The sequence below is a fragment of the Triturus cristatus genome, chromosome 5_2 (genome assembly GCF_964204655.1).
Source record: "Triturus cristatus chromosome 5_2, aTriCri1.1, whole genome shotgun sequence".
In the NCBI taxonomy this organism is placed as follows: Eukaryota; Metazoa; Chordata; class Amphibia; order Caudata; family Salamandridae; genus Triturus; species Triturus cristatus.
Window position 1 is genome coordinate 11315434 of NC_140588.1, and position 26042 is coordinate 11341475.

The 26042-nt window shown below is 45.2% G+C and overlaps 1 protein-coding gene across 1 annotated transcript in view; it reads left to right on the plus strand.

Moving 5' to 3' along the window:
* The window catches only part of DNAH5 (dynein axonemal heavy chain 5), a 5853083-nt gene that overhangs the window by 5146427 nt on the left and 680614 nt on the right, over nucleotides 1-26042 (plus strand). Inside the window, exon 70 of the mRNA XM_085606747.1 lies at nucleotides 2456-2605. Coding sequence (XP_085462873.1) covers nucleotides 2456-2605 — 150 coding nt within the window. The remainder of the gene's footprint in view (nucleotides 1-2455; nucleotides 2606-26042) is intronic.

Consider the following 26042-nt stretch of genomic DNA (forward strand, 5'->3'; position numbering starts at 1 on the left):
TCAACCTGCTGGAGCTCCGGGGAAAACCGGCTAGCAATGAAAGCCTTTCTACCCTCCATCAAGGGAAGGCTAGTGCAAGTGTTCACAGATAACACCACCTCCTTGTGGTACTGCAACAAACAGAGCGGGGAGGGGAGGTGGACCCTCTGTCAATAGGCCCTGTGCCTCTGGACATGACTGGAATGTCTGGGCATATCCCTGGTAGTTAAACACTTGGCGGGCTCTCTGAATGCCAGGGTGGATGAACTCAGCCGAAGATGTGTAGTGTATCACGAATGGCGTTTCAAATTCGGTGGTGGGGCAGGGTCTCTTTCAGCAGTGGGGAGAGCCTTGGACATTGCGTGCAGAGAGCAGTTCTGCATGCTGGAGTTTCCAAGGCGGCTCTCGCTCTGAGACACATTTAGTCTCGAGTGGAGCTCAAGCCTCCTGTATACCTTTCCGCACATACCACTCCTGCCCAGAGTTCTTAAGAAGATCAGGAACGGCCGTGCCCAAGTCATCCTTGTGGCTCTGGACTGGGCTCAGATAGTTTGGTATCCCGAGCTTTTGAGTATGCCATCGGTCCTCCGATCAGGCTGCCCTTTGGGAGGATCTTCTGTTGCAGCAGCAGGGGATGGTTCTCCACCCAAACCTTTCAACACTCTGCCTTCATTAATGGAGATTGAGTGGCGACAGTTGACAGCCTTTGAGCTTCGCCTGAAGTCTGCAATGTTATTTCTTGGCTGCCAGGCATCCCACTATCAAGACAGTATAAGCCTGCCGTTGGGACAAGTTTGTGGTATGGTGTGCAGAGAAATAAGTTAACCCTCTTTCTGCTCATGTCTCTCAAGCCCTTCTCCTTTTTCTTGCCCAGCAGGGCTCTGCTTTGGGCTCCTAAAAAGGCTATATTTCTGCCATCTCAGCCATCCTGCTGTTTACAGATCAGTCATCCCTGTTTAAATCCACTGTTGTAAATAGGTTTTTCGCAAGGTCAACAACATGTTTCCCCCTTCACCCTTCATCTTGCCTCTGTGGTACCTTAATCTAGTTATTACTTTCCTGATGTGCGCTCTTTTTGAGCTGCTCAACAACTGTCTTTTCAGACTCCTTACCATCAATACAACCTTCCTTGTGGCAATAACATCTGTCGGAGGGTCATTGAGCTTCGGGCTTTGTCATCTAAGCATCCGTATCTGAACATCTTACCAGACAAGCTGGTTCTTTGCACTATAGATTCCTTATCACCGAAAGTTGTCACTCTTTTTCAAATAGGCCAGTCCATCACCCTGCCTACCTTTTACTCTCTGCCACCACTCCATCCACAGAAGAGGAGTGACTCCACCGACTGGACCCAAAAAAGAGCGTTGTCGTTCTACCTTGACCACACATAAGAGTTCCAGATAAACGACCAACTCTCCATGGGGTATTTCAGAGTGAAGAAGGGGAGAGCCACTACCATCTCCCCAATAAGATCTGCTATGCATTGACCAAAAAGCAACCTCCTGAGGGCTTGTGTGCGCATTCCTTCAGAGCTAAGGCTGCAACCACTATGTTAGCATGCAGAGTTCCAGTCCTGGACATCTGCCAGGCAGCATCGTGGGCTTCGCTACACACGTTCACAAAGCATTATTGCCTGGATAGTCAGGCCCATCGGGTCAGGCAAATTGCTCATTTGGTCCTGCAGGACTTTAGTGTGAGACAGTTTCGCAGACCCACTTCTAGGGAAGTATTGTTTGGGTATCTATTCTGAGGTAAGGAATCTACAGCTAGAAGTCTTTATCAGATGAGAATGCCTTATCTGGTAGACACTCAATCTAGACACAGATTCCTTAGCGGCCTACCCATCCTCCCTGCGCTGTGAACCCTCATGGCCCTAGTTTTCCACACCAGTGGTCAGTGTTCTTCGTGGCTCGGTGTCCTGGTGTGGAAAGTTGAGAAAAGGAGCTGACATCAGTGCGCTGAGTGCGGCGCTTATATAGGTCACTTCCGTCACGGACAACCCCACGCGATGGCAAAGAACGCCACCTACCAGCAGTCGGAGGTAATGCTCACAAAAAAATTCTGGATCCTGTCTTACGCCTAGGGATAAATCTAAGGTAAGGAATCTGTGGGTAGGTAAAGTCTCTACCAGATAAGGCATTACCAAAGGTAAGTAACTTGTTCTTTAGTTTCAATTGGGGAAATTTTACCTGTATCACACTAGAAGTTCCAGCTCTATCAGAGTTAGAATTTTCAACTACTGTGGTGCAACCATGATTTTGTTTCTGGTGTAATTTCCTCATGTGGTGCAAATTTAGTCACTAATCTGTAAAAACACAGACAGCATTCTGATAGTGATGTGTATGCTGTGTCCACTTTTTTCACATCCCATCTGCCACATTTACTAGTTTCTCCTTCATTGGGATGAACATTAGCCTCCCTTTGTCTCCTTGCCTTTTTCCCTACTAACCCTTTTTCTTACTCATGTTGCACTTAGATTACACGAAATGAGAAGCAATGGAAACTCTGGTTTGACAGAGAAGCACCAGAGGAGGAGATGGTTCCTAGTGGATATGATCAAACGCTGGACTGCTTCAGACGTCTGCTTTTAATTCGGTCATGGTGTCCAGATAGAACCATTGCTCAGGTGACCTCAAATGTCAAAGTGTAATATTTAAGCAAGTTCTAGTTTTGGGCCAATGTAAAAATTGGAACTAGCCACATTTAGAAAAATATTTCTAACAGTGTTTTGTGAAATCCTCTATATATTATGCACTTGATGTACCCAAATAATTCCATAGAAAATTTATATTTTTTATCTCTCTTTTTTTTACTTCTCCTCTGCTTAGCAGCTTAGTTCGCCCAGTTCAATAGCAGATATGCACGTGAATCACATATGGATTATGTTAATTTTCAAATTAAACAGACATTTCTGCTGTTGACTGGCTGGTGAAAGCATGGCAGAAGCTGAGTTTGCCTCTGTTTAACTTTTGCAATAGCTATGTTCCTTTCCCTTGTAATATGTCAGGCAGTTTCAGCCATTGGTCTCAATGTTTATCGTGGACAATTGAGGCTGGATTAAAAAAAATAGTTACTGTGCAATAATATCTGGATCGCAATGACATAAAAATAACCTGCTTACATCCGGTACAGTTGCCAACAATTAACTAATGTTACAGATTTTGTTTTGTAATTTTGCAGTGATCAGGTGAATGACTTTGACGTTAAACTCCTTACACAATTGCAGCGTTTCACCTAAAACACTTTTTCAAAATATATTTTGTTTTCTCCATTGGCTAGCATTTCAAAGGGCAGCTTACGTTACTTGCTAATGGTATTCTACACTTCCAACACTTTTAGGATGTATGGCATTACCACTATTGCCATTACCAAGCACTGACCTTTACAATGCATGGCAGTACACATTTTAGTAGTATTAACTCTCTCTCTCTCTCTCTCTCTCTCTCTATATATATATATATATATATATATATGTGTGTGCAAGTGCCCTGTTTTGAAGACGCACTCACAGTAGATGGGTATCTAATCCAAAACATAGACCAAACACTTGAGACACCACTGTTTGCATACAAAAGAGGAAAGAATATAAAAGACCACCTTGTGAGATCTGCAATAGACATAAAAGTGACCCCACCCAATACACTTATCGAAGTATGGGGCCTGCCCAAAATAAAGGGACATCATAAATGTGGCAATTGTGTCTCATGTGATTTCACATTCAATACCACCATATTTGAGCATGGCAACCTCAAACACAATCTAGAAACCTTCTCTAACTGCAACACACGGAACGTAGTGTACTGTATCTGGTGCCTTTGCAATCTTCCATACATTGGTCAGACACTACAACCAGTTAAGGCTAGGATCAGCCAGCATCGCAGTCGCATTCGAAGATCCGTACCCAATGCTCCCTTAGTATCACACTATAATGAGAAGAACCACACGGCAGATGATGTCAAGTGGCAAGTGATTGACATTGCAACCCTACCAAAAAGAGGAGGTGATATCACTAACATACTCCAACGCATCGAATGCCGTTGGATAGACAGTCAACTCCATAGAAGAAGGCCTTAACTCTCTTGAGGAATGGAGAGGCTTTGTAACAACACTACATTGACAAATCCCCTTAAAATGAATCATTGCCATCAACGTACACTTTCAGCCAGAGACCCCTTCCGCTTGCAAAGTAAATGTGCAACACACTTTGGATTGAATAATACTGTCAATACATCTATATAGTATGTCTAGCGCAGCCATAGTACAGTTCATTGTGCTCGCGCACTGGGAATATTAAAACTAGCTTAATGTCTAACAGACTCTGCCTCATTAAAATGTATACTACATGCTGTATTTAACTTGGTTGAATTTAATAATTGTAGATGTAAATAACGAACTAGTGCCATTTTTTACACATGTAATGTTGAATATGATGTTTTAAAAAATTGTAAAACCAGTAACAGTACAGCACGCACAAATCACTGGGTAGAGCAACTATCTCCAGACCCCATCCCAGACAGTATTCTCTTCTGTTTCCATCGCTTAATGGAAACAGAGCACCAGATGGATCGGTGGCACAGTTTTCCATTGGGAAGCCTGCCGGTTCCCAGATCAGAAAGACGGGAAACCCGAGATAAAGCAGAGCGTCCCGCAGGCGCTCGGTGTCATTGCACCCGGAGCCTACTTGGGAGGCCTCACTGCAGCTGACACACGCTGCTGCCTAAGAAATTGATTTATCCAGACAAGAACAACAAAGAAGTTCCGAGCCCCGGTTTCTCAGCTCCCCACCTTTTCCACTCAGAACCCATCCCTAAAGCTTAACTCTCCGTATGCCTTATTTCACAGTACCCTACAGTGCACTGTCACTGTAATCAGCACCACGCTGTCAAACAGAACGCTGCGGCTGTAGCGAACTTAAAGAAGAGCTTACTGGCCATCTAACATCCTGAAGTGCCGTCCTGACCTCACTTTGAGGTAAATATAATTTCTTCAACCACAACATGTTATAACCAGCTATCTCTATGTCCTTACTATAATGCAGTAACTGACACGCATTCTCTTGTCTTTTCACTGAAGAACCCGGCCGGGTCCTCACGTGAGTTTTTACCTTCACCTTTCACTTCACTGTCACAGAGGCAGCACTCTCTTCATCCAGGTAATTCCCTATAGATGCCTTCTCATTAGTTTTTCCTGCATCTGTGCCTGTATATGGGCCTTATGCTTTCCTTATTTTGTTTTAGATGTCCCTACATCGTTAGTCCTGAGGAGACCCCCATTGATAGAAGGGTCGAAACGCCGTCGACAAGTAAAAAAGAACAGACCATTACCCAGCCCGTATCATTGTCTACTGAAGCTGTAAAAAACACTGTATAAGAATGGTCGTTTTTCACAACTGATGGAAACCTTGTACATAATAATTCACTTTGTATATTCACTTATTGGTTCCATTTCTTCACTTGGGGACACAATGCACAAACAGGACTACTTTTGACTGAAAGAAGTGTACCTATTGTTTATTTATGTATGTTATACCGAGCAAACTGTGTAGAAAGTTTTTCTTGCCCTCTGACATTAGATGGTCCTTTTATTGCGAATGTGCACAAGTATTTCAAATATTAGTTCTATTTATCCACAGGAACCATTGTTTTCTTATATATAAATATTACCCTGGTTCCGTCGTGAGTAGGGTTCCCCTGTTACTTCCTTAGAAAGCCCCTTTTTGGGGCACCATCAGGAACAAAAAATAACAAAGTAAAGCCCTTGCAGGGGATTATGGGGCGCTTTCCCTTCCCTGGGAGAAGTAGTGAATATGAAATAAGCGGCAACTCCACTTTTTTCATATTCACTGCTCTCCACTGCTTTTTAAAACTGTTATATAAATATTCTATAGGCCACACAAGGAGCCCATTTGCTTGCTGCACTCTTAAAAAAATTTCAATGGCCAGTGCGGGGAGCTCAACAGGAGCTCGGGGAGGGGAGATGCATTTCCCTCTCCCCTTTCATGTACATTTGGGTGATGAGGTCTGCCGGGCTAGTAGTGGCTTGGGAGAGGGCCCCCACTCATACCTGTCCTCCCCAAATATTTTAAATAAAGGCCTACGGGCCTTGACCCACCCTGGGGGTCAAATTGTTAAAATCCAAAATGCTGCTCTGCATTATTTATTGTATGCCAGGATCCAGCGGGTTTCCTGCAGGATTGAGGCTTTAAATATTTTTTTTTATCCCGTGCGGACCTTCCTCAAGGGCTAGGGTGGTAGGGTATCCATACGCTGTCCTCTTATACGTTTGTTATTGATTAAACTTGTGAAAGGGGACTAAGTCCCCAAGTCCTGTAATGGCTCTCTGCAACGTTTTCTCTCATGTTGAAGCCAGCCATTGAGAGCGCTGGCTCCTGTGGGAGCTTCGCTTCTGCAGAAGCAAGTTGGCCCAAGGGTAAAAAAGTCCCCTAAGCCAAGCTCTATTTGTTTTAATTGCTTTAAGGGATATCGCCCTTCCACATATACAAATATTTTTGCTGCTTAATATCTCAAAAACTACTGAACGGATTTACAACAAATCACAAGTACTCTTTTTGTGCCCAAGATGTAGCTTTTTGCCAAATTTGGTGTAATTCTGTTCAGCGGTTTTGAGGTAGCGCTGCATAAACAGGACTCTGGAAAATGCATGGGGAAATTTGATTGTGGGACTCCCCTTCTTTTCTCAGCCCCTGCTTGATGGATCACTTCAGAACTTCACAGGAAGAAGCAGAGGTGATGTATATATATACTGGCCCGAAAAATGTTGAGACTCAGAGTCATGATGGTTTTATTCTTTTTTTAAATATGTCTCAATCTAGTTAATTTTAATATTTTTCACACACAAAATGTAATCATAAAAGCAAAGTTAAAAGAAAGACACACACATTTTTGATTATTAAAACTTTATTAAACACTTTTATAATATTCAATATTAATAAACATTGCATTGTTTGAATTACTTTAATATACATAAGATTAAAAATATTGGTGAATATTGGAAAAAGATGATATATATGCTTCATATATATTGTTATGCTCGCCATTTGATAAAGCCAATAGGGTCACTTTATATTTTTGGGTGTTGTGACTCTTTTACCAAGTCACCGACCCCCTGGTTCACGACTTCCGACGTGGGACAGCTTGCGTAGGGCGCCTGGTCTTCCTCAGCGTTGCCTGGTCCTCACAGCTGCAGCAACAAGGTCACCGTCAACTCCTTTGAACTGTCCATCATCGCTGGTCATTGCTCTTCCTGCCTCCTGGTTACCTCCGAGTGGCATAGACTCGGTTCCCTCTCTGCTTGCAGGTTCTTCTCTTCAGGAATCCACCCTTGGATTCCACCGGGCTCTCGCACACTCTTCACCAGAGGTTTACGATGTCACTTTACAGCTATGCACCCATCTTCCCTGGTGAAGGTATCCTGGTTCCTGGGGTATCCACAGGTGGGGTGACTCTCCAACCTTCTGTCTTCCATGGGGTTTCTTTAGGGTCCACTGGGAAGGGTCCTTCTTAAAAAACGGCAACCACGACTTTCCCTTTGACATCTATTGAGTACGCGGCTGTGTTTCCACTCTGCACACAGCTTCCATTGGGTTCCTAGGTATTTACCTTGGGTGGTTCCTGGTGTTCCCAGTCCCTTGGTCCGAGTCCTGACTTCGGTGGCAGGTCACATTCCACTTTTTTAGTATAATGTTTGGTCTCCCCATGGAGACCACTATGTATTGTGCCTAGCTATTTGCATTTGAAGTATTGTGTGTATTTGTCTTGATCGCTCCAGTGAGAGATATACCAATGTGTTAGTGAGCATTGTGTAATAAATAGACATATTTTTGTACCTACACTATGTGGTTCTTTTTCGTTTAACCTACACTGCAGGATTAGATCTGGTAAAACAACCTGCCTAACACTTTTTCTGGACTAAGCCTGAAGGCTGCTCTCTACAGATACCACTTAGAGAGCTTTCTGTGGTTGTCTAAGACCACTAAAATCCCAATAAGGGTTATCTGAATTAGTGCAAGGTGCTTCACTGAAATAAGTGTGCACCATATACTAAGCCAGCCTCCTACATTGTTGTGCAGCGGTTGGGATTTAAGCCTGCACTGTTTTACCAGCTAATCTAGGTGTGGTTAAATGAAAAACCATCGCTAGCATTAGGCGCATATAAATACTTTTTTTTAAATAGTAAGTTCTACTGAACTTTTTGGATTGTTAGTTGAGAGTCCAGCACAACCCTTTAGACAATCCTTTGGAAGTTTAGTTTCCACTAGGGTAGGTAGGCGCAACACCACACTACACCTAGTTTACCTTGTCTTTAGTTGGAGAAGCCAGTGGGTCCCAGTCTTCTGGATACAGGGGTCTTAAATTCCAGGAACTTAGGACGCTGGCTGTATCGAGAAAGATAAAGACAGATAGCAACCCTAACACTCAGCAGCTTTTGGAGCTACTGCTGCAGGATGACCTCCAGCAATCTGAGAGGTCAGAGGAGCAGAAAAGTGTGGCTGGGGTAGCTCCAGAAGATGGTTTAGGAATGGTTCACCCCAGTGACACTAATTCTGAGCATAGCCGGGAGGAGTCTGATGACTCCACACTGGTGAACTCTGATTCCCCTGGGAATAGTACAGATATACAGGGGGTGTCTCTAGAGGTAGGTTCCCCAATATTCCTCCTGGGAGGGCGCAGAGAGTACAGGGTAGGTCTAGATACTACTCTGTTAATTCCAATGCCTCTAATAATTACATAGGGGCCTCCATCTCTAGTAAGAGGGAGGGCTCCTTAGAGAGGGAATACCACATGCTTAAGCTTGAGAGAGTTAAGCTCAGAGTCAAGCAAGAACAGGCTCTTGCTAAGGAAACAGTGGAATTACAGAGGGCTAGGAAGAATTTGGGACTAGAGTCCCATGGTGGCAGCCCTAGTGGGCCTAGGGTCAGGGAGAAATCTTTTGATGCTAATCACCTGAGCAGGATAGTCCTTCCTTACCAGGAGACAGATTATATCCATAAATTAATTACTGCCTTAGAGAGGGCCTGTAAAGTACAGAAGGTCCCTCAAGGGCAGTGGGCAGCTATCCTATGGATCTCCTTTGCTAGCAAAGGCAGAGACAGACTTCTCACGGTCAAAGAGGAAGATGCTGAAAACTATACAGTCTTGAAGAGTGCCCTCATAGATGGGTTTGGTTTAACCACTGAACAATACAGGCGTACATTCAGGGACACAAAGAAGGCACACACCGAAGACTGGGTTTACTTTGTAGGTAGTGCTATTAAGGCACTGGAAGGCTGGCTTCATTGAAGTAATGTGCATGACAAACAGGGATTGTACAATTTATAGATGAGGGAGCACATCCTTAATAACCTTCCAGATCAGCAGCTGCACCTCTGGTGGGCTCTGATCTGACCTCTCTCCAAGAATTTGCAAAGAAGGCAGGTAAATGGGTCCGCACCAGGGTGCAGCAGACAAACAATGGTGGAGATGACCTGAAGAAGCAAGATTCTTCTAAGGCCCAAGAGAAGGGAAAGGTAAAGACGAAAAGGGGTCTTCATAAGGTCCCCAAAAATCTTCCTCTTGGGGTGGGTCCCAAAATTATTCTTCCTCTGGCACGAGACCTTGATGTTACCTGCGTAAGTAAAAGGCCACAGAGCAAGGGATGCCAATTGCTCTAAAGCTAACACCAAAGAACCTACTACTACTGCCCCTAAGGCAACTACTACCCCTAGCACCAGTACAAGTAGTAGTAGTTCCCCCAAGGGATTAGTAGGGTTAACCTTGGGTTCGGAAGTGGGTTCTGGCCTAGTCAGAACTCCCACTCAGGCTGTCTTTGTCTGTGACCGTGGCATGGACTTTGCTACGTTACATTTAAGTCCCACTAACCTGGGCAAGTACAGACAACATCCTTTGATTAATGGTCAGGAAGCTATGGCATACAGGGACGCCGGGGCCAGTGTCACTATGGTAAGAGAGAAACTTGTGTCGCTTGACAAAATCATACTTGGTCAACTTTACCAAGTGACCAATGCAAGCAATGTCAGGACTGATCATTCATTGACAGTTGTAAAACTCAGGTGGAGTGGGGTAACTAGCCCTAAAAGAGTTGTGGTTTCCCCAGACCTACCTGTGTACTGTCTGTTGGGCAATGCCTTAGATACTTCAGATTAGTCTGAAGTGGAGTTCAAGACATATGCAGAGATTATGCGAATCTCTGCCAGTGCATTTGCTGTTTCTAGGGCTCAGGCTAAACAGGCAGTGAGGGAGCTCTGGATCCTGGAAAATGGAACAGCTAGCATCTAAGAGAAGGAGCATGAAGGGTAAGGAATTATCCTCCTCCTAAACTCCTAGTGAGGGTCAGTCTTCTGAGGGAGATGATCCTAGCCCCTGTGAAGGAACTGTCCTAGAAGAACTTGGAGCACAAGTTTTTAGGAGGACCTACCTTCCTACTGGCGGGAGCACATGGCAAATAACAAAAGTTGTTCTGACAATGTTTTCACCAGTTTGTGATGTAATTAATACATTTCAAGGTGGCGCCATTTTTTGTATTTATTGAAGGAATTATTTTATTAGATCATTCCTTTGTTAATGGCATAATTACTTCCAACCGTTGGTTGAACTTTCTGCGGCTCGTTGCTTACGTGTGGCAGCACGCCGAACCGCGAAGGATGACCCCTGATGAAGGGTCGTGTTCTAGACCCGAAATGCATTGGGTTGTTTAAATTTGCTATGGAAGAATGATTATTGATTGAATTCTTCACTATGGAAGTAATTATGCCATTAACAAAGCAATGATCTAATAAAATAATTCCTTCAATAAATACAAAAAGTTGTGCCGCCTTGAAATGTATTAATTATATCACAAACTGGTGAAAACATTGTGATAACTTATGTTATTTGATATGTGCTCCCACCAGTAGGAAGGTTGGTCCTCCTACAAACTTGTGCTCAGTGATTCTCATTTTACCCTGGACCAGGCATTAGGCGTGGGCGCACATGGTATCTTGATTACCCTGTCTCAACTTTGGTGTTTCCTAATTTTTTGAAACGTGAATGCACATTGGCAACATTGCTAGAAGAACTTGGGCCTGACACAGTGGAGTTCTTGGATACAGAGGGCCCTTGCAGGGCAGACTTGGGTTTGGAGCAGAAATCCTGCCCCTCTCTTGAACAGCTCAGACAGCGAGCTGCTTCTGAGGAGTCAGGGAATGTTAGTGGGTCCCATAGGATCTTTTGGGAAGATGGGCTTCTGTTTTCTGAGCATGGAAACCCCAAGCCTGTTTGGTTACACCTTAGAAGTTCAGGGGGATTCTTCTTTCTCTAGGACATGACATTCCCCTTGCAGGACATTTTGGGTAAAGGAATACTTGGGACAGGCTTGTCTCTCATTTTCAATGGCCTCAGATGTCTGTAGACACCAGGGAGTTTTGTTGCTTCTGTATCACTTGCCAAGCCAGTGGTAAGTCAGGTGGCACTACAAAGGCCTCCTTAATTCCACATCCAGTGGTTGGGTTCCCCTTGAGAGGGTAGGGATAGACATTGTTTGTCCCCTAAGCCCTTCAACAGCATCTGGACACAGTTACATCCTAGTGGTGGTGGACCATGCCACAAAAAATCCAGAAGCTATTCCACTTAGAACCACTACAGCTCATTTGGTTGCTAGTGCCCTTCTGGGAATCTTTTCCAGAGTGGGGTTTCCTAAGGAGGTCTTGTTAGACAGAGGTACAGAGTTTATGTCTAGCTACATAACTGCAATGTGGAAAGACTGTGGTGTAAACTACAAGTTTACTACACCCTGCCATCCACAGTGCCATCCACAGTGTAATGGGCTTGTTGAATGGTTCAACAAGACCCTAAAGGGTATAATCATGGGACTCTCAGAAAAACTCAGGCAAAAATGAGATGTCTTACTGCCCTGCCTTCTCTTTGCCTAGAGAGAGGTTCCTCAGAAGGGGGTGGGCTACATCCCATTTGTACATCTGTTTGGACATCCAGTTTGGGGTCCATTGTGTCTGGTGAAGGTGGGCTGGGAGCTGCCTCTCAAACCTCCTACACAGAATATTGTTGACTATGTCCTTGGCCTGCATTCACGTATGGGCTGAGTACATGAAAAAGGCCAGCAAAAACCTTGAGGCCAGCCAGGAATTTCAGAAAGCTTGTCATGACCAAAAGGCTGTACTGACGGTTTACCAGCTATGACACCAAGGGTGGGTGTTGGAGCCTGTGGCCCGAGCAGCTCTCTAAGACAAGTGGAGTAGCCCCTACACCATCCTTGAGAAAACAGGTGAGCTCACCTACTTGGTGGGCCTAGGCACTCCCAGAAGTCCTCACAAAGTTCTTCATGTGAACCGCCTAAAGCCTTTTATTGACACGGCTGACATGAGCTTGCTCATGGCAGCTGATGAGGGACAGGAGGAAGAGAGTGATCCTCTCCCTGATCTCCTCTCTCAGGACCCTGTTGATGGGTTAGTTGATGGAGTAGCAGCCTCACTGACCAGCAGCAAGCTGATTGTAGGAAAGTCTTCAATCAGTTCCCACACTTGTTCTGTCTGACTCCAAGTCAAACCACCTGGTGTACCCAAGAAGTGGACACAGGTGACAGTCTGCCTGTCAAGAGTAACATCTACAGACAGCCTGACCATGTCAGAGACTGCATCAGGACTGAGGTTCAAAAGATGGTGGAGTTTGGGGTCATTGAACCTTGGGCTAGTCCTGTAGTCCTTGTGCCATAGCCTCACACCCAAGATGGTAATAGAGAGAGATTAGGTTTTGTGTAGACTATAGAGGTCTCAATGCAGTCAATAGGACTGATGCCCATCCAATTCACAGGGCAGATGAGCTGATTGATACTTTGGCCTCAGCCGAGTATCTTAGTTCATTTGACCTGACTGCTGGCAATTCAATCTCTCTGACGATGCCAAGCCAAAAACAGCATTATCAATCCCTAGTGGTTTGAAGAATGCACCTACCAAATTTCAGAAGTTGGTGAACAAAGATCTCACAGGTCTGGAAGTCTATAGTGCAGAATATCTAGATGATATTGCTATTTTTAGTGTCACTTGGGAGGATCACCTGGTCCACCTCAGGAATATTCTTGAGGCCCTGCAAAAGTCAGGCCTCACTATCAAGGGAACAAAATGCAAGATAGGGCAGAACAAGGTTGTGTACTTGGGCCACCTTGTAGGTGGAGGCCAGCTTCAGCCCTTGGAGAGCAAACCCCAGACCATAATGGACTGGGTTGCTCCCACTACCCAGACTCCGGTCAGAACATTCTTGGGCCTGACTGGGTACTACAGGAGGTTTGTTATGGGATATGGGTCCATCGTGACTCCCTTTAATAAGCTCACCTCCAAAAGAATGCTTAAGAAAGTTCAGTGGACAGTTAGCTGTTAGAAGGCATTTGATGACATGAAGAAGGCCATGTGCACTTCTCCCATTCTGCAAAGTCCTGATTACTCCAAAACCTTCATTGTCCAAACAGATGCTTCTGAGATAGGGGTAGGTGCAGTTCAATCACAACTTAATGCAGATGGCCAGGACTAATCTGTAGCTTTTATAAGCAGAACGGTGACCCCCCAGGGGGAAGCGTTGGTCATCTATTGAGAGGAAGGCCTTTGCTATGATCTGGGCCTTGAAGAAGTAGAGGCCGTACCTGTTTGGTACACACTTCATTGCTCAGACAGACCTCAAGCTCCTCTTATGGCTAAAACAAATGAAGGCTGAAAATTCCAAACTTTTGAGGTGGCCCATTTCCCTACAGGGTATGAACTTTTCTGTGAAACATAGACCAGGGAGTAGCCATGCCAGCACAGATGGCCTCTCCAGATATTTCCACTTAGAATATGTAGACTCAACTGGTCAAGGTTAGTCTCATTTCCTTTCCTTTGTGGGAGTTGTGTAGGAAAGTAGGATGTGCTTTCATGGTTACCCCCACTTCTGCTGGTGTTTTTATTACTAGTCTGACTGTGATCCTGCTAATCAGGTCCCCAGTCACTGTGCCTCCTACCTAAATTCTGTACCTCTACAATTGGCTACTAGTGTGCCCCTGTAAATCCCTAGTATATGGTACTGAGGTACACCAGGGCTCTCCTATGGTCTGAACCATGTATTATACCACCCATGAGAGACCACTCAAACTGTGATTCCACGCCTGCCATTGCAGCCTGTGTAAGCTGGTGCTAGCACCACTTATGACAGCTATATGCTTTCATATATCTGAGGTCACTATACTTCAAACCTACAAGTCACCTCTAAGGCAGGCCTTTCAATCCTGAAAGCAAGGTGCTGCGTTACAAATGTGAGGGTGCCCCTGCATGAGCGAGACACCCCTACAAACCCATAGAGTCGGCTCTCCAGGGTTTGTAAGTGCGGTCAGCCATTTTGATACATATAGTGGCCATCTGTCATTACGCTATGGCTAACTATATAAAGTGGCTGTGCCGAAAATGGGCATGTTTGGTATCAAACATGTTGGAATCTAACCCCAACACTCTTACCGGTGTTGGAGGTATGATTCCATGCACAGAGGACTCCTCCGGTAAGCCCCCAGTACTCCCGGTAAGAGGCTTCCAGGGTCTGCCAGCAAGCTATTGCTGCTGCCGACCCCTGACATGATTCTGCCCTCCAGCTGGAAGCTGAGCTCGAGAGGCAATGGTAGAACGGGTTTCCTGTCACAGGTAGGTATGACCACCTCCCAGACCGGACTTAGTGTATTGGGCTGGGGTGGGGGTCTTTGCTAGAGCCACCAGACTGCTTTGAATGGCACATTTGGTGCCCTCCTTGCATGTTCCAGTTGGAACCAGTACTAGGAGCCCTTGGCTCCCACTCTGGGGCAAAACTAGACAAAGGGCATGGGAGTATCCTCCCCCTGTCCAGCCCCTCCTCTGGGAGGGACCACTGATTCATCCTAACTCCTTTCTTAGGGTATAAAAGGGCTTACCTGTGGGTGGGTCCTCAGATTTGTTGTGGGACAGGACTCAAGCCTGAAACCACGTCACCTTTTGACCGTCTGTATACTTGGACTTTGCCTGAAGCCAACACTACATCAAGGAAGACTTCTGCTTCTGGTCTTGCTATTTTGCAAGTCTTCTTCGTCATCTGGGTCTATGCTTCTTCCCAGATCTTCAACAGACCTGTGGGCATCAAGGACACCTAAAGTAATCTCACTTGGAGTGAAGGAGTCACTCCCCTGCATCTGCAGGCACTGGAACAAAGCTGACCGGTGCCTGGACTTCAAAATGCTCAGCAACACAGGTGGTGGTCTGCAACTCCCTCGAGGCCTTACCTGTCCTCTCTGAACCTACTATGAACGAACCCCTGTGCACCGTGTCGACTTCCCATTGCAAAGGCTTGTTGTATCTGAACTCCAGAGATCTTCGGGCTACAAGAAGCTCCAGCATCTCCTCCTGCCAAGGTCAGCTACCTTACCGCATCCTCTGCACCGTGGGCCTTCATCTTTGGTAAACTGCTTGAGGCCCTCCTGCAACTCCTGTGCCTTTGGCCTTCAGGTCCTCTTGAGGGTCTTCTCCTGCTTCAGTGGGCTCCTCTGCTTGCTTGGGACCTGCTCTGACTCTCCTGTATGTGATGGGACCCTTGGACCTTGCTAGTCCAAACATTGCTCCTTCTTCGCTTTCCATGCCTGTAGCAGCTGCCAAGGCTTGTTGGTGCTCCTGCCAGACATCGACCCCCCCTGACTCTCGACTTCCGATGTGGGACATTTCGTGCAAGGCTCCTGGTCTTCCTCAGTGTTGCCTGGTCCTCACAGCTTAAGCAACAAGGTCATTGGCAACTCCTTTCAACTGTCTTGAAAACAAAATGGATGAGAGGCAATATAGTGGCACAAATAGCTCAAATACAACACAGAACAGATCAAAAAAAGAGATGTATTATATCTTCCGTCTTTTATTGTTCTTGTTGTACTTCGTACAAAACAGTCAGCCAACGCGTTTCGCCCAAACACGGGCTTCTTCAGGGCAAAATTATTAAGAGTGTAGGATATTTCTTTGATGATCCCTTTACTACCTGTCAGTCTTGGTACGGGACGTGAAGTACGGAGACTGCGTCGGATACCCTATTTTGGACGTGGCTAATACCACTGTTCGAATTAAGACCTCAGACAAAGATCGCTTACTCTTGGGTCTCTGAGGTCGTTGTGTCTCATTGTCGCTACACATTGGCTTGACGGATTTGACGTTTCTCTGTTTGCTGATCATCAAAGAAATATCCTACACTCTTAATAATTTTGCCCTGAAGAAGCCCGTGTTTGGGCGAAACGCGTTGGCTGACTGTTTTGTACGAAGTACAACAAGAACAATAAAAGACGGAAGATATAATACATCTCTTTTTTTGATCTGTTCTGTGTTGTATTTGAGCTATTTGTGCCACTATATTGCCTCTCATCCATTTTGTTTTCAAGTATTTATTCACGTTCTACAGGCAGCAGAACGTTTGAGGTGGGCAATATTCTACATTACTAGTGACTGATTCTGGTGGTGCAGTCTTCTGTGACCCGGCTGCTTCCTCTTTCTATGTATATGTCCTTTCAACTGTCCGTCATTGGTGGGCATTGCTCTTCCCTGCCTCCTGATCACCTCTGAGTGGCATAACCTCTGTCCCCTCTACTTGCAGGAGCTTCTCTTCAAGGATCCACCCTTGGGTTCCACCAGACTCTTGCACAGTCTTCGCTAGTAGCATCTTTACTGAAGTCCTCCATTGTGGTCTATGGCGGTTTCTGATGTCACTTCCCACCTACGCACCCGGCATTCTTGGTGCAGGTATCCTGGTTCCAGGGTATCCACTGGTGGGGTGACTCTCCAACCTTGTCTTCCATTGGGTTTCTTCAGGGTCCACAGGGAAGGACTCTTCTTCTTTAAAACTGCAACTGCGACTGTCCTTTTGATGTCTATTGGACATGCGGCTGTGTTTCTGCTCTGCACCCAATATCTGCCCTCCTCTACGCTGATGATGCAGTGCTGATGGCATGTACTCAGCTGGGGCTATAACAGCACCCAAAACCTGCCCTCCTCTACGCTGATGATGCAGTGCTTATGGCACGCACTCAGCTGGGGCTACAAAGTCTAGTTTTACCATCTACATGCAGATACTGGGGCTGCAAGTTAACAAATCAAAGACTTTTATAATGAAGTGTGGAAAAAGGAGCTCAGTGTAGGGATATTTTCATAGATGATATGAAGATCGAATTTACAAAAACATTTCCGTACTTGGGTATCCTGTTTGACCAGAACAGCTTGTGGTGTCAGGCAATCAAATGTAGAAAGTTATTGTTCATGAAAGCCAAGGCTAGTTTGGCTAATTTCTAAAGGCAATTGGGCAAAAAAAACACCTGTAGAACTTATTAACATATACAAGGCTAAGTTTGTAACTACAGCTATATATGGTGCTGGGGTATGGGGCTAATATGATAGTTAGCCCCTACAACTGGTAGAAAACGCCTTTTTAAGATTTTTTTTAGCTAGTGCGGGCGGCTGTTCCACTGATGTTTGCCACGCTGAGCAGCGGTTAATATATTTATCAGACCTAATTTAAATACAGCCAATCCTCTAATGGCACAAGATGTGGTCTTCGGAGAAAACCACCATTAATAGGTATAATGTAAGGGTTTGTCTTAAATTACAGCAGGCACTCAGGATACCTTGGTTGAAGTATATCAAAGAATTCATGAGTGACTTAGGCCACCCAGAATATTATGAACAGCCAGAATCCATTGACCACATTAGCAGAAAATACCTCAAAAGAGAGTGCATGACTCTATTGGAGTCTTTAAGACTATCCTCGGAAATATTGAAGTCAACTGTATGTAATAACGAAATGATATTGACTACTTAAAATATACAGCCTTACTTAAAATTCATGGAAGGGATGCAGGATACATTTTTTTTTAACTTGTTTTAGGTTAAGTATTTTTCATCACCTAACAAGCTTTCCTGTAATTAACGACTGGTCACGCACGCTTTGTAAATGTCCATGTGACGGTATATGACACCAGACAACAATTCACATAGTGCTCTGTAGTCCCGTGCCCTTCGCTGGCAGGAACTCCAAGATGGTGCCCACGACTAGACAACCGGAACAAGAACTAGGGAGTCTAGTTCTCCTGCAGACGGATGCGACAGCCCGGCGAGCGGAGGAACAAGTAGCGGGGAAGGAAGACGCTGAGGGAGACGGAGGTTTTTTTTTCGGCGCTCCGGAGGACCGCTGTTTTGGAGACTGGACAGGACACCTGTTGCAGGAAGATGACGCCGAGATGGCCGAGATCCCACCACCAGAAAAACCGCCCAGTGGCAACGCTCAAGAGTCCAGCCGGCCCGGAGAGGAGGAGGGCGGCAAGACTCCCACAGCCACGACCCAGGAGGGCCGTGGGCCTAGGCAAGTACCGCTTTTTAATTACTTCTCTGCGGGCTGGTGGAGGATGGGGCTGTGTTAAGATTCCCTAAGACCCTTGACCTCACCACATACACCCCCCCTTTTTTTAGTTCTGAAGCACAACCCTAGTTGTGGGTGACAGTGGCGGTGGACTAACCTACCCAAACCCAGTGTTGCTGACCTTTGTTGTTTTTTTTCCTTTGAGGATACGGGCCACATCCCCCACTTCTGGCGTCCTGGCAGGAAGGAGAAGCCGACCAAGGACCACAGAAACCCCCTCGCCTGGGAGAAGGTCACAGAAGCAACTCTCCCCATGACATTGTGGCTGGACTGACACCCAAAGAGCCGCCTTCTTGTTATTGTTTTGTAGTGACTCTATTCCCCCCTTTCTTGGACCCCACATGACCTGTACACTGCCCCATACCAACAGGTCAATAAAGTATTCACCAACCCTTGCTCCTGACTGCGCGCTCTGTATACCTGGGGGATCACATGCTCTTTTGTAAATGTTATGAAAATCAAAGAAAGGTCTGGATTTTACTGATTTTAACGACCCTTGGCCTCGGGCAATATCACCCAGCTTTTTTATCCCTTCTGTTGCTAGCTGATGAGTACACTATGCCAATTTTTTTAAAGAGGGTGATTAGATGCAGAAAGGCAATCAAAATGTGATTTTCCAGTGATGTAAATATGATTGTATTTTATGACACATTTTTTAGCAGTAGTGATTCTTGCTGCAGGCTTTTAATTTTTAAAATAAGATTGCTATATTCCTAATCAATTTGTACATGATTTTTTACCCTGTGAACAGTAATTGTATTTTATATATGTATTCTGCTTTTATGGTTTCTACTGATGTAATCGAATAAAGCTTACTCTAATTGACTCTCCAACCTTCTGTCTTCCATGGGTTTTTTTCACGGTTCACTGGGAAGGGTCCTTCTTCAAAACTGCAACTGCAACTTTCCCGTTGACTTCTATTGAGTATGAGGCTGTGTTTCAACTGTGCACACAGCCTCCGTGGGGTTCCTGGGTACTTACCTTAGGTGGTTGCTGGTGTCCCCAGCTCTTTTGAGTCTCCTGGTCCAAGTCCCAACTTTGGTCGCAGTTCACATTCTACTTTTTTAGTATATGGTTTGGTCTCCCCCTGGAGACCACTGTGTATTGTGCTTACTTACCTATTTGCAATTGAAGTATTGTGTGTATTTGTGTTGATATCTCCCGGTAGGAGATATACCAATGTGTTACTGAGTGTTGTGTAATTATATAGACATATTTTCATAACGCCACTGTGTGGTTCTTTTTCGTTTAACCTACACTGCAGGATTAGATCTAGTAAAACAAGCTGCTTAACACTCCTTCTGGACTAAACCTGAAGGCTGCTCTCCACAGCTGCCACCTAGAGAGCTTTCTATGGTTGTCTGAGACCACTAAAATCATAAAATCACTATAAGGGTTGTCTAGATTAGTGCAAGGTGCTTCACTTAAATTAGTGTGCACCGTGTTTTAAAACAGCCTCCTACACCTCCCTTTACAACTACCCCCTTAACCCCTGAAATTACCCTTACCTCCTTTAACCTCTACCCACCCCTTAACCCTAAATTTACCCTTACCTCCCTTTACCACAACTCACATCTAAACCCTACATTTCCCCTTACCTTTTCCCTCCATCCTAAAACCCTTACCTCCCTTTACCTCTACTCCAAAACCCTAAAATTACCCTTACCTCCCTTCACTTCTCTCTGCACCTAAACCATTTGTCATTAAATACCTTATTATGTTATGAAAAAAGTACCTCAGTTGTAAAGTACTGTGTGGTAAAAGAACAAATACTTCCCTGCATGGTGAAGGCATGCGTGGTAAAGTGTCTTTGGTAAACATTGTTTCCCCTTTAAATAAAGTGTGAGTGATTGACAAGGTGTGACAAACATCTCAGAAAATTCTCATGAATTACCGGAATGTAAAATATAATTTTACACTGTTTCCAGATTTAAATCTGGGGCAGATTGTAGTCGACAACGAGAATTGTTTTGTAGTTTACTAATTCTGTACATAGTCCAGTTATGTAATACTAGAATTGCCGGACATTCCAAAGAGCAGAGTAATTATACATTACTATCCACCCTCATCAGCATCCAATTGGATAAAAGGGAGGGTGTCAGCACTAGGGGTGGGCGGAATTTGCGGAATTGCGTTACGCAAATCTCCGCGAAACGGTAAAAAATCTCCGCGAACACGCAGAAATTCCGCGAACACGCGGAATTGCTTGTTCGCGATGCTTTTTTCCTGTTTGCAATTGCTGTTTGCGTGCTCGAGGAGAAATATCTCGCGAACATGCATGTTGAGAACGCGAACAAGCAAAAATTTCGCGAAATCGCGGAAAGCAGACTTTTGAGCAATTTCGCGTTCTCCGCGGAACGCGAAATTACGCAAATTCCGCAAATTCCGCGAGCGGAACGGAATTTGCCGCCCAGGCCTAGTCAGCACAGACCACTGACAGAGAGCTTGTGTGAAAAAGGCCGTTTTATTGAAAGAGGTGCACATCACATAATAAATCCTGGGCCATTGCCTTACAAAACTAAACATCACTGTACAAACGATTTACCTACATTAAACTAACCTCACCCGTACAAGGTCCCTCCCTCCCACAAACTCAAACCTTCTATGTTCTACCTCCTCCTAGGCTAAACTTTGAGGCCTTCAATCTGCCCTACAGTTTACATGCAATTATTAACCTCTAAGTTAACTTGTTGATGGACCATAAGCTTCCTGCCTCCTCCAAGCGTGTGCTTGCCTACCAGTTATCTTTCAGCCTGGATTGCCACTAGCAACAATAAACTTGGCTAACCCATCCCAACTTCTCAGCACCTGCTTCACGTGTCAACATACATTGACCCTGTGTACCAGTCTCTACAAAGCTAGCCCCATAAGCTTAAAATAAGGCTTCATTAAAAAAACTGCAAACCCATGACCTGAAGGATGGGTGGGTGGGGGAAAAACCAGGCACTGGGTACAAATAATCAGTAGTGGCTGGATGCCTAAAATGTCTGGCTTTATGGAACTGTCAGCCCACAAGCCCAAAAGGACCCAAACAAGCCCAATAATCTCATTGGGCAGCCATCTGCATTAATTCCTCAAAACTGCCCAGGGGGCAGGCCTCCGGATAGTCAGCTGCCCCCCAAGCTCCGCTTGGGGAATATGGGAGGCAGCACAAACCACTGAGCTTGTGTGAAAAAGGCCACTTTATTGAAACCGGTACACATCACATACAATAAACCCAGGGCCTCTGCCTCCCACAAACTTAATCCTTCAATGTTCTACCTCCTCCTAGGCCCAACTCACAGAATTAAGGCCTTCAACCTGCTGTACAGTTTTCATGCAATTATTAACCTCTAACTAAGTTAACTTGTTGATGAACCTTAAACTTCCTGCCTCGTCCAGGTGTGAGCTTGGCTACCCGTGACCTTTTAGTCTGGATTGCCACTGTCAATAACAATAAACTTGGCTAACCCATGCCAACCTCTCGGCCAACGGTCACCCAGAAAATGGCCCCTTGACTTTTTCTACCTTCTCCACCCCCCCATCCCCCTATTAGAAACCTGTAGCCTTTAACACAGGCTGAAATCTTGAGCCACTAACTCGCGTACTTGCACCAAGTGCAGCTCCATGCCAAAAAAAGACAAATGCACTCCTTCCCCCCAGAAAACCTCAGAGGCATCATACCTCAAATCTGTGTGCTCCATCCTAGAAATACCTCAATCTCTACAAAAGGTCTTCATCTCCCTGTTAATTTCTTCCTGGTCTTTTCAATGGTTGCTGGTTTAAAAGCATTGCACCAAACTCTTCTCCAGATAAATATAACGTGGCAACTTGACCACTGTCTTTGAATTTCCACCAAATTATCCATCATTGCGTGCAATAAAACTACCCCTTTCTTAACCACTAGGTCATTCTAACTTAAATTAATCAACAATGTGCCAAGCAGGACCTTTTCCCATCTTCAGCCTGTTCAAACAAAATAGCAACTCTGACCATCTCATTCCCCCTTTTCCATGCCATCTCACATTCAATATGGAGGGTTCAAAACCCAAATTCACACCGTGTTTGGTGTTGTGTGCCTGGGGCACTGCCCATTTTACAAAGGAATGTCCTACTAACCACAGCGACAATCCCGGAGTTTCTTGACCTGGAACCAAACCTAGAAAGAAGAACAAAGAATTGACAAAAATATATTAAGCCTATTAAGCCTCCCCCCTCATGTATTGCTGGTAGCATTTAGATGTCCATCTGCCCAAAGCTATTATGTTCTGCTTGCTCCAACGCTGCTTACTCGCGTCTGTTCCCATACCTATGCAAAAGGAATGTGTCCCAAAATCTCTTGCATCAAGCCCTACATGCCACAACCCCTTGTGCAAAGCCCTCAGCGGCTGGAAGGCAGACATTTGCTTGATATCCAAATGCCTGAAAAACTTACCCACTCCACATGGGAACCTGCAGCGCCAAGCTGCAGCCCAATTATCCCGGCAAAAGCTGCTAACAGGATTTCTGCTCAATATAACCGATCTACCCTGCCCTCTCAGATCTGTCTTTGACCTTTCCAACCAAACCTGCTAACCAGCTTCACACTGTTCCTGTCACTCTCATAACACTCCCCTATGCCCCCTACCACCTAACAGCCCAGAAACTCTAAATGCCCCAAAAAACATACACAACATAAGTGTGGAAAACAAGACCTGTTTTTCCTTACTTGTGCATATCGCTTGTAAGCTTCTCAGTACTGCACAAAAAATCTCCTAGTTAAGAGGCCTTCTTCTGGAGCGGGCTTCACCCGCTTCTACGGCCCACCCTTCCAATATTCTCTTTCCCAGCTCCCTGGCTGTTGGAGTTTAACTCCAGAATAATTTACCCATGAAGGCAATTCCCGCTAGCTTTCCTGTGATAGTAACTCTCGACAGACCTTTTCCTATTAACAACAGTGGTCCCTAGAGAAACAACAGTAAAAAGGGGGGAAATTAATATAGACCCAGTCAGTATTGTGTTTGTATAACTTGTCCAGCTGGACAGAGGTCAGATATTTAATATTTTAAATTTGAATAGGAACAATTCAGACAAGACAATTTGTAAGTGGGACACAAGCCTGTATCCAACTAAACCAAGAGGGACGAACAATGAAGAACACAAAAGGCTCAGGCAAAGCTGTAGGTTTGTTAAACACACAATTTTCAATGTAACAAAAAAATTGCAGGAGAACACCTTTACACATTAAATGACAATTTAGAGCAGTGTATAAGGTGTATCGGGTGTCGACGGCGTTTCGATCCATATATACAATAGATGGATCATGATCAGGACATTTAGAATAAGCATGCCTGTGTGCAATTGCCTTTAATAACTGAGGTACAATTAGGACAAGGAAACGGGGGGAAAAAAAGAAAATACAAATAATTAAAAGAGCACCGGTTCAAGTACAAACATAAGAGTAAAATACAGACTAATCTGTTTCATGTAGCAAGGTTTGGGTGCAACTCATAAATAGAGTACAATTACACATTTGCCTTAATGACAAGGTCTAAGGGAGGACGTGCGAGTAGAGATAAAAACATGGAAGGAAGGAAAATGTATAGCCATTCTGCGCTTGGCCGCGTGAAGGTGCCTACGAAATATGAAAAGGCGAGCGTTTCCACTGTGAACTGGGAAGAGTGAACGTGCTCGCCCTACGTAAGTTAAGCCGTGAGTAAACACTTATAAGGAGATACAATCATGTTGGCAACTCCCACATGGATAGTAACAAATATGGAACTAAGGTCACGAATGGTGAAAAGCCAGACCTGAAGGAGGAAAAATAGGGGAGCTGTAGTAAGGAGGGGAAGAGGGAGTTAAAATAGATGCCAGAGAATGAGCAGGCAGGTGCTTACCAAGAAAAATACAATCAAAGGTGTAGGGGAACCGGACAGCTTAGTGCGTCAAAGGTGTTAGTGAGACCTGTACAAACAAGAATAATAAGGAAAAAGTAAGGTGCGTGCAGAGCAATCACTCTGAAATAGAAATTTGTGAGTGAAGGAAAAGAGGGCTTGCCCATCCAGTGATGGGAAGGTGCAATGGCTTGAGTATTCCAATGGGGGAGGGAGCCGCAGCCGCGTGCTCCTAAATCCAGATATAGGGTTGTGCTGTAAGGAAAGAATGAGGTCAGGTCTGAAGAATGGTTTCTTCAAGCGTAGTGGTAGGATTTGGGAGGGAGAGAGCGCTTACCTAGGTCCGTGTTCCTGGGTTGCAGACAGTAAATGTTGGCTTCCGAGATGCAGGAAAGAGAGCCCTTAGTCAGCTGGGTTTTTATGGTGTGCGGTGAAGTGCGATTGGGTAGAAATGGTCATGTGGTCTCTGGATAGAGATGAAAGAGGGACAAGGGGGTTGTGGTTGTGTGGTGAACCGCGATTAGGTACAAATGGTCATCTGGTCTCGGGATAGAAATGAATGAGGGACAAGGGAAAGGGAGAATGGTGTCGGCCATCTTAAGCTGGTAAGGAAGTGGTAGAGTGTTGAATGCAACTCTGATAGCAAGAGCATGTAGAAAAAATAGATCACTGAGGTGAGAGTAAAAGATAAAGAAAAGTGAAAAACGGGGAGCCAATTTGGTGAAATTATATACATTTTCTAGTGTACGGCGCTTACGTAACAAAAAGTTCAAAGCCATGTACAATTGTCCAATGGCAGGTAGAATGATGCCAATGCCTCCAGTTAAATCCATAAATTCCGAATGGATTAAAAAAGGACAGTAAAGGGTAGGTGGGACAAAAACATGTATGCAATAAACGGGCACGAACACAGTGCTATATATATACATTGCTGTCAAGATGGTTGGTAATACTTGCATCAAAGGTTGCTGGTAATGTACAATTAAACCACAATTACATTATACTTTATATAAGTGTGGTCCAATCTTCAAGCCGATTCAGACCTGTGTGTATGCTGTTAGTCTTCAGGATCCATTTGAATTCTTCCTTATTGAGTAGTTTGGAAATGTCCCCACATCTCGGGGGTGGTTTAACCACGCAGATGACAGTCCAGCGTATGTCATTGTCAGTGTGTCCGGTTTCCTCAAAATGTTCAATGAGGGGGGCATTTTGTGTCTTGCAGCGTACTCTGCTACGGTGTTGGCAGATCCTGATTCATATATTTTGGGGGGTTTGCCCGATGTAGCATAAACAACATTGTATGTATTGCAAGTAGAGAACGATTTTAGTTCGATTTTAGTATTTTCAAAAACAAATTCTTTACATGCAATGGTGAAGTCGCATATACTGCAGTTACCACACTTAGCGTGCCCTGTAAGGGGTGCAAGCCCCCAGTAATCATTGAGGCATGCCAAAAAGAAGTCAAAGAAGCGACATCGCTCTTCTGACTCCCCTCGCCAGTCGCGTGACTCGGCCGAGGGTTTGGGTGGCACCACCCGTGCGGCTCCGCCGGAGCCGCAGGAGTCGCATCCGGCCCCACACCCTGCGGTCCCTGGGCTTCATGCGACTCCGGGCGAGATTCAAGACTTCCTCGTGGCCATGAGGACTCCCTTCCTGCCATCGAGGCCTGCCGGCGCGCCTGTGGGCCCCGCAGGTCTGACTGGGGGTCCGAGCGAGCTGGCGGCTTCGGCCCCGGCGCCGTCGTCGACTTCGATCCTGACGTCGCAGGCCCCCGTGG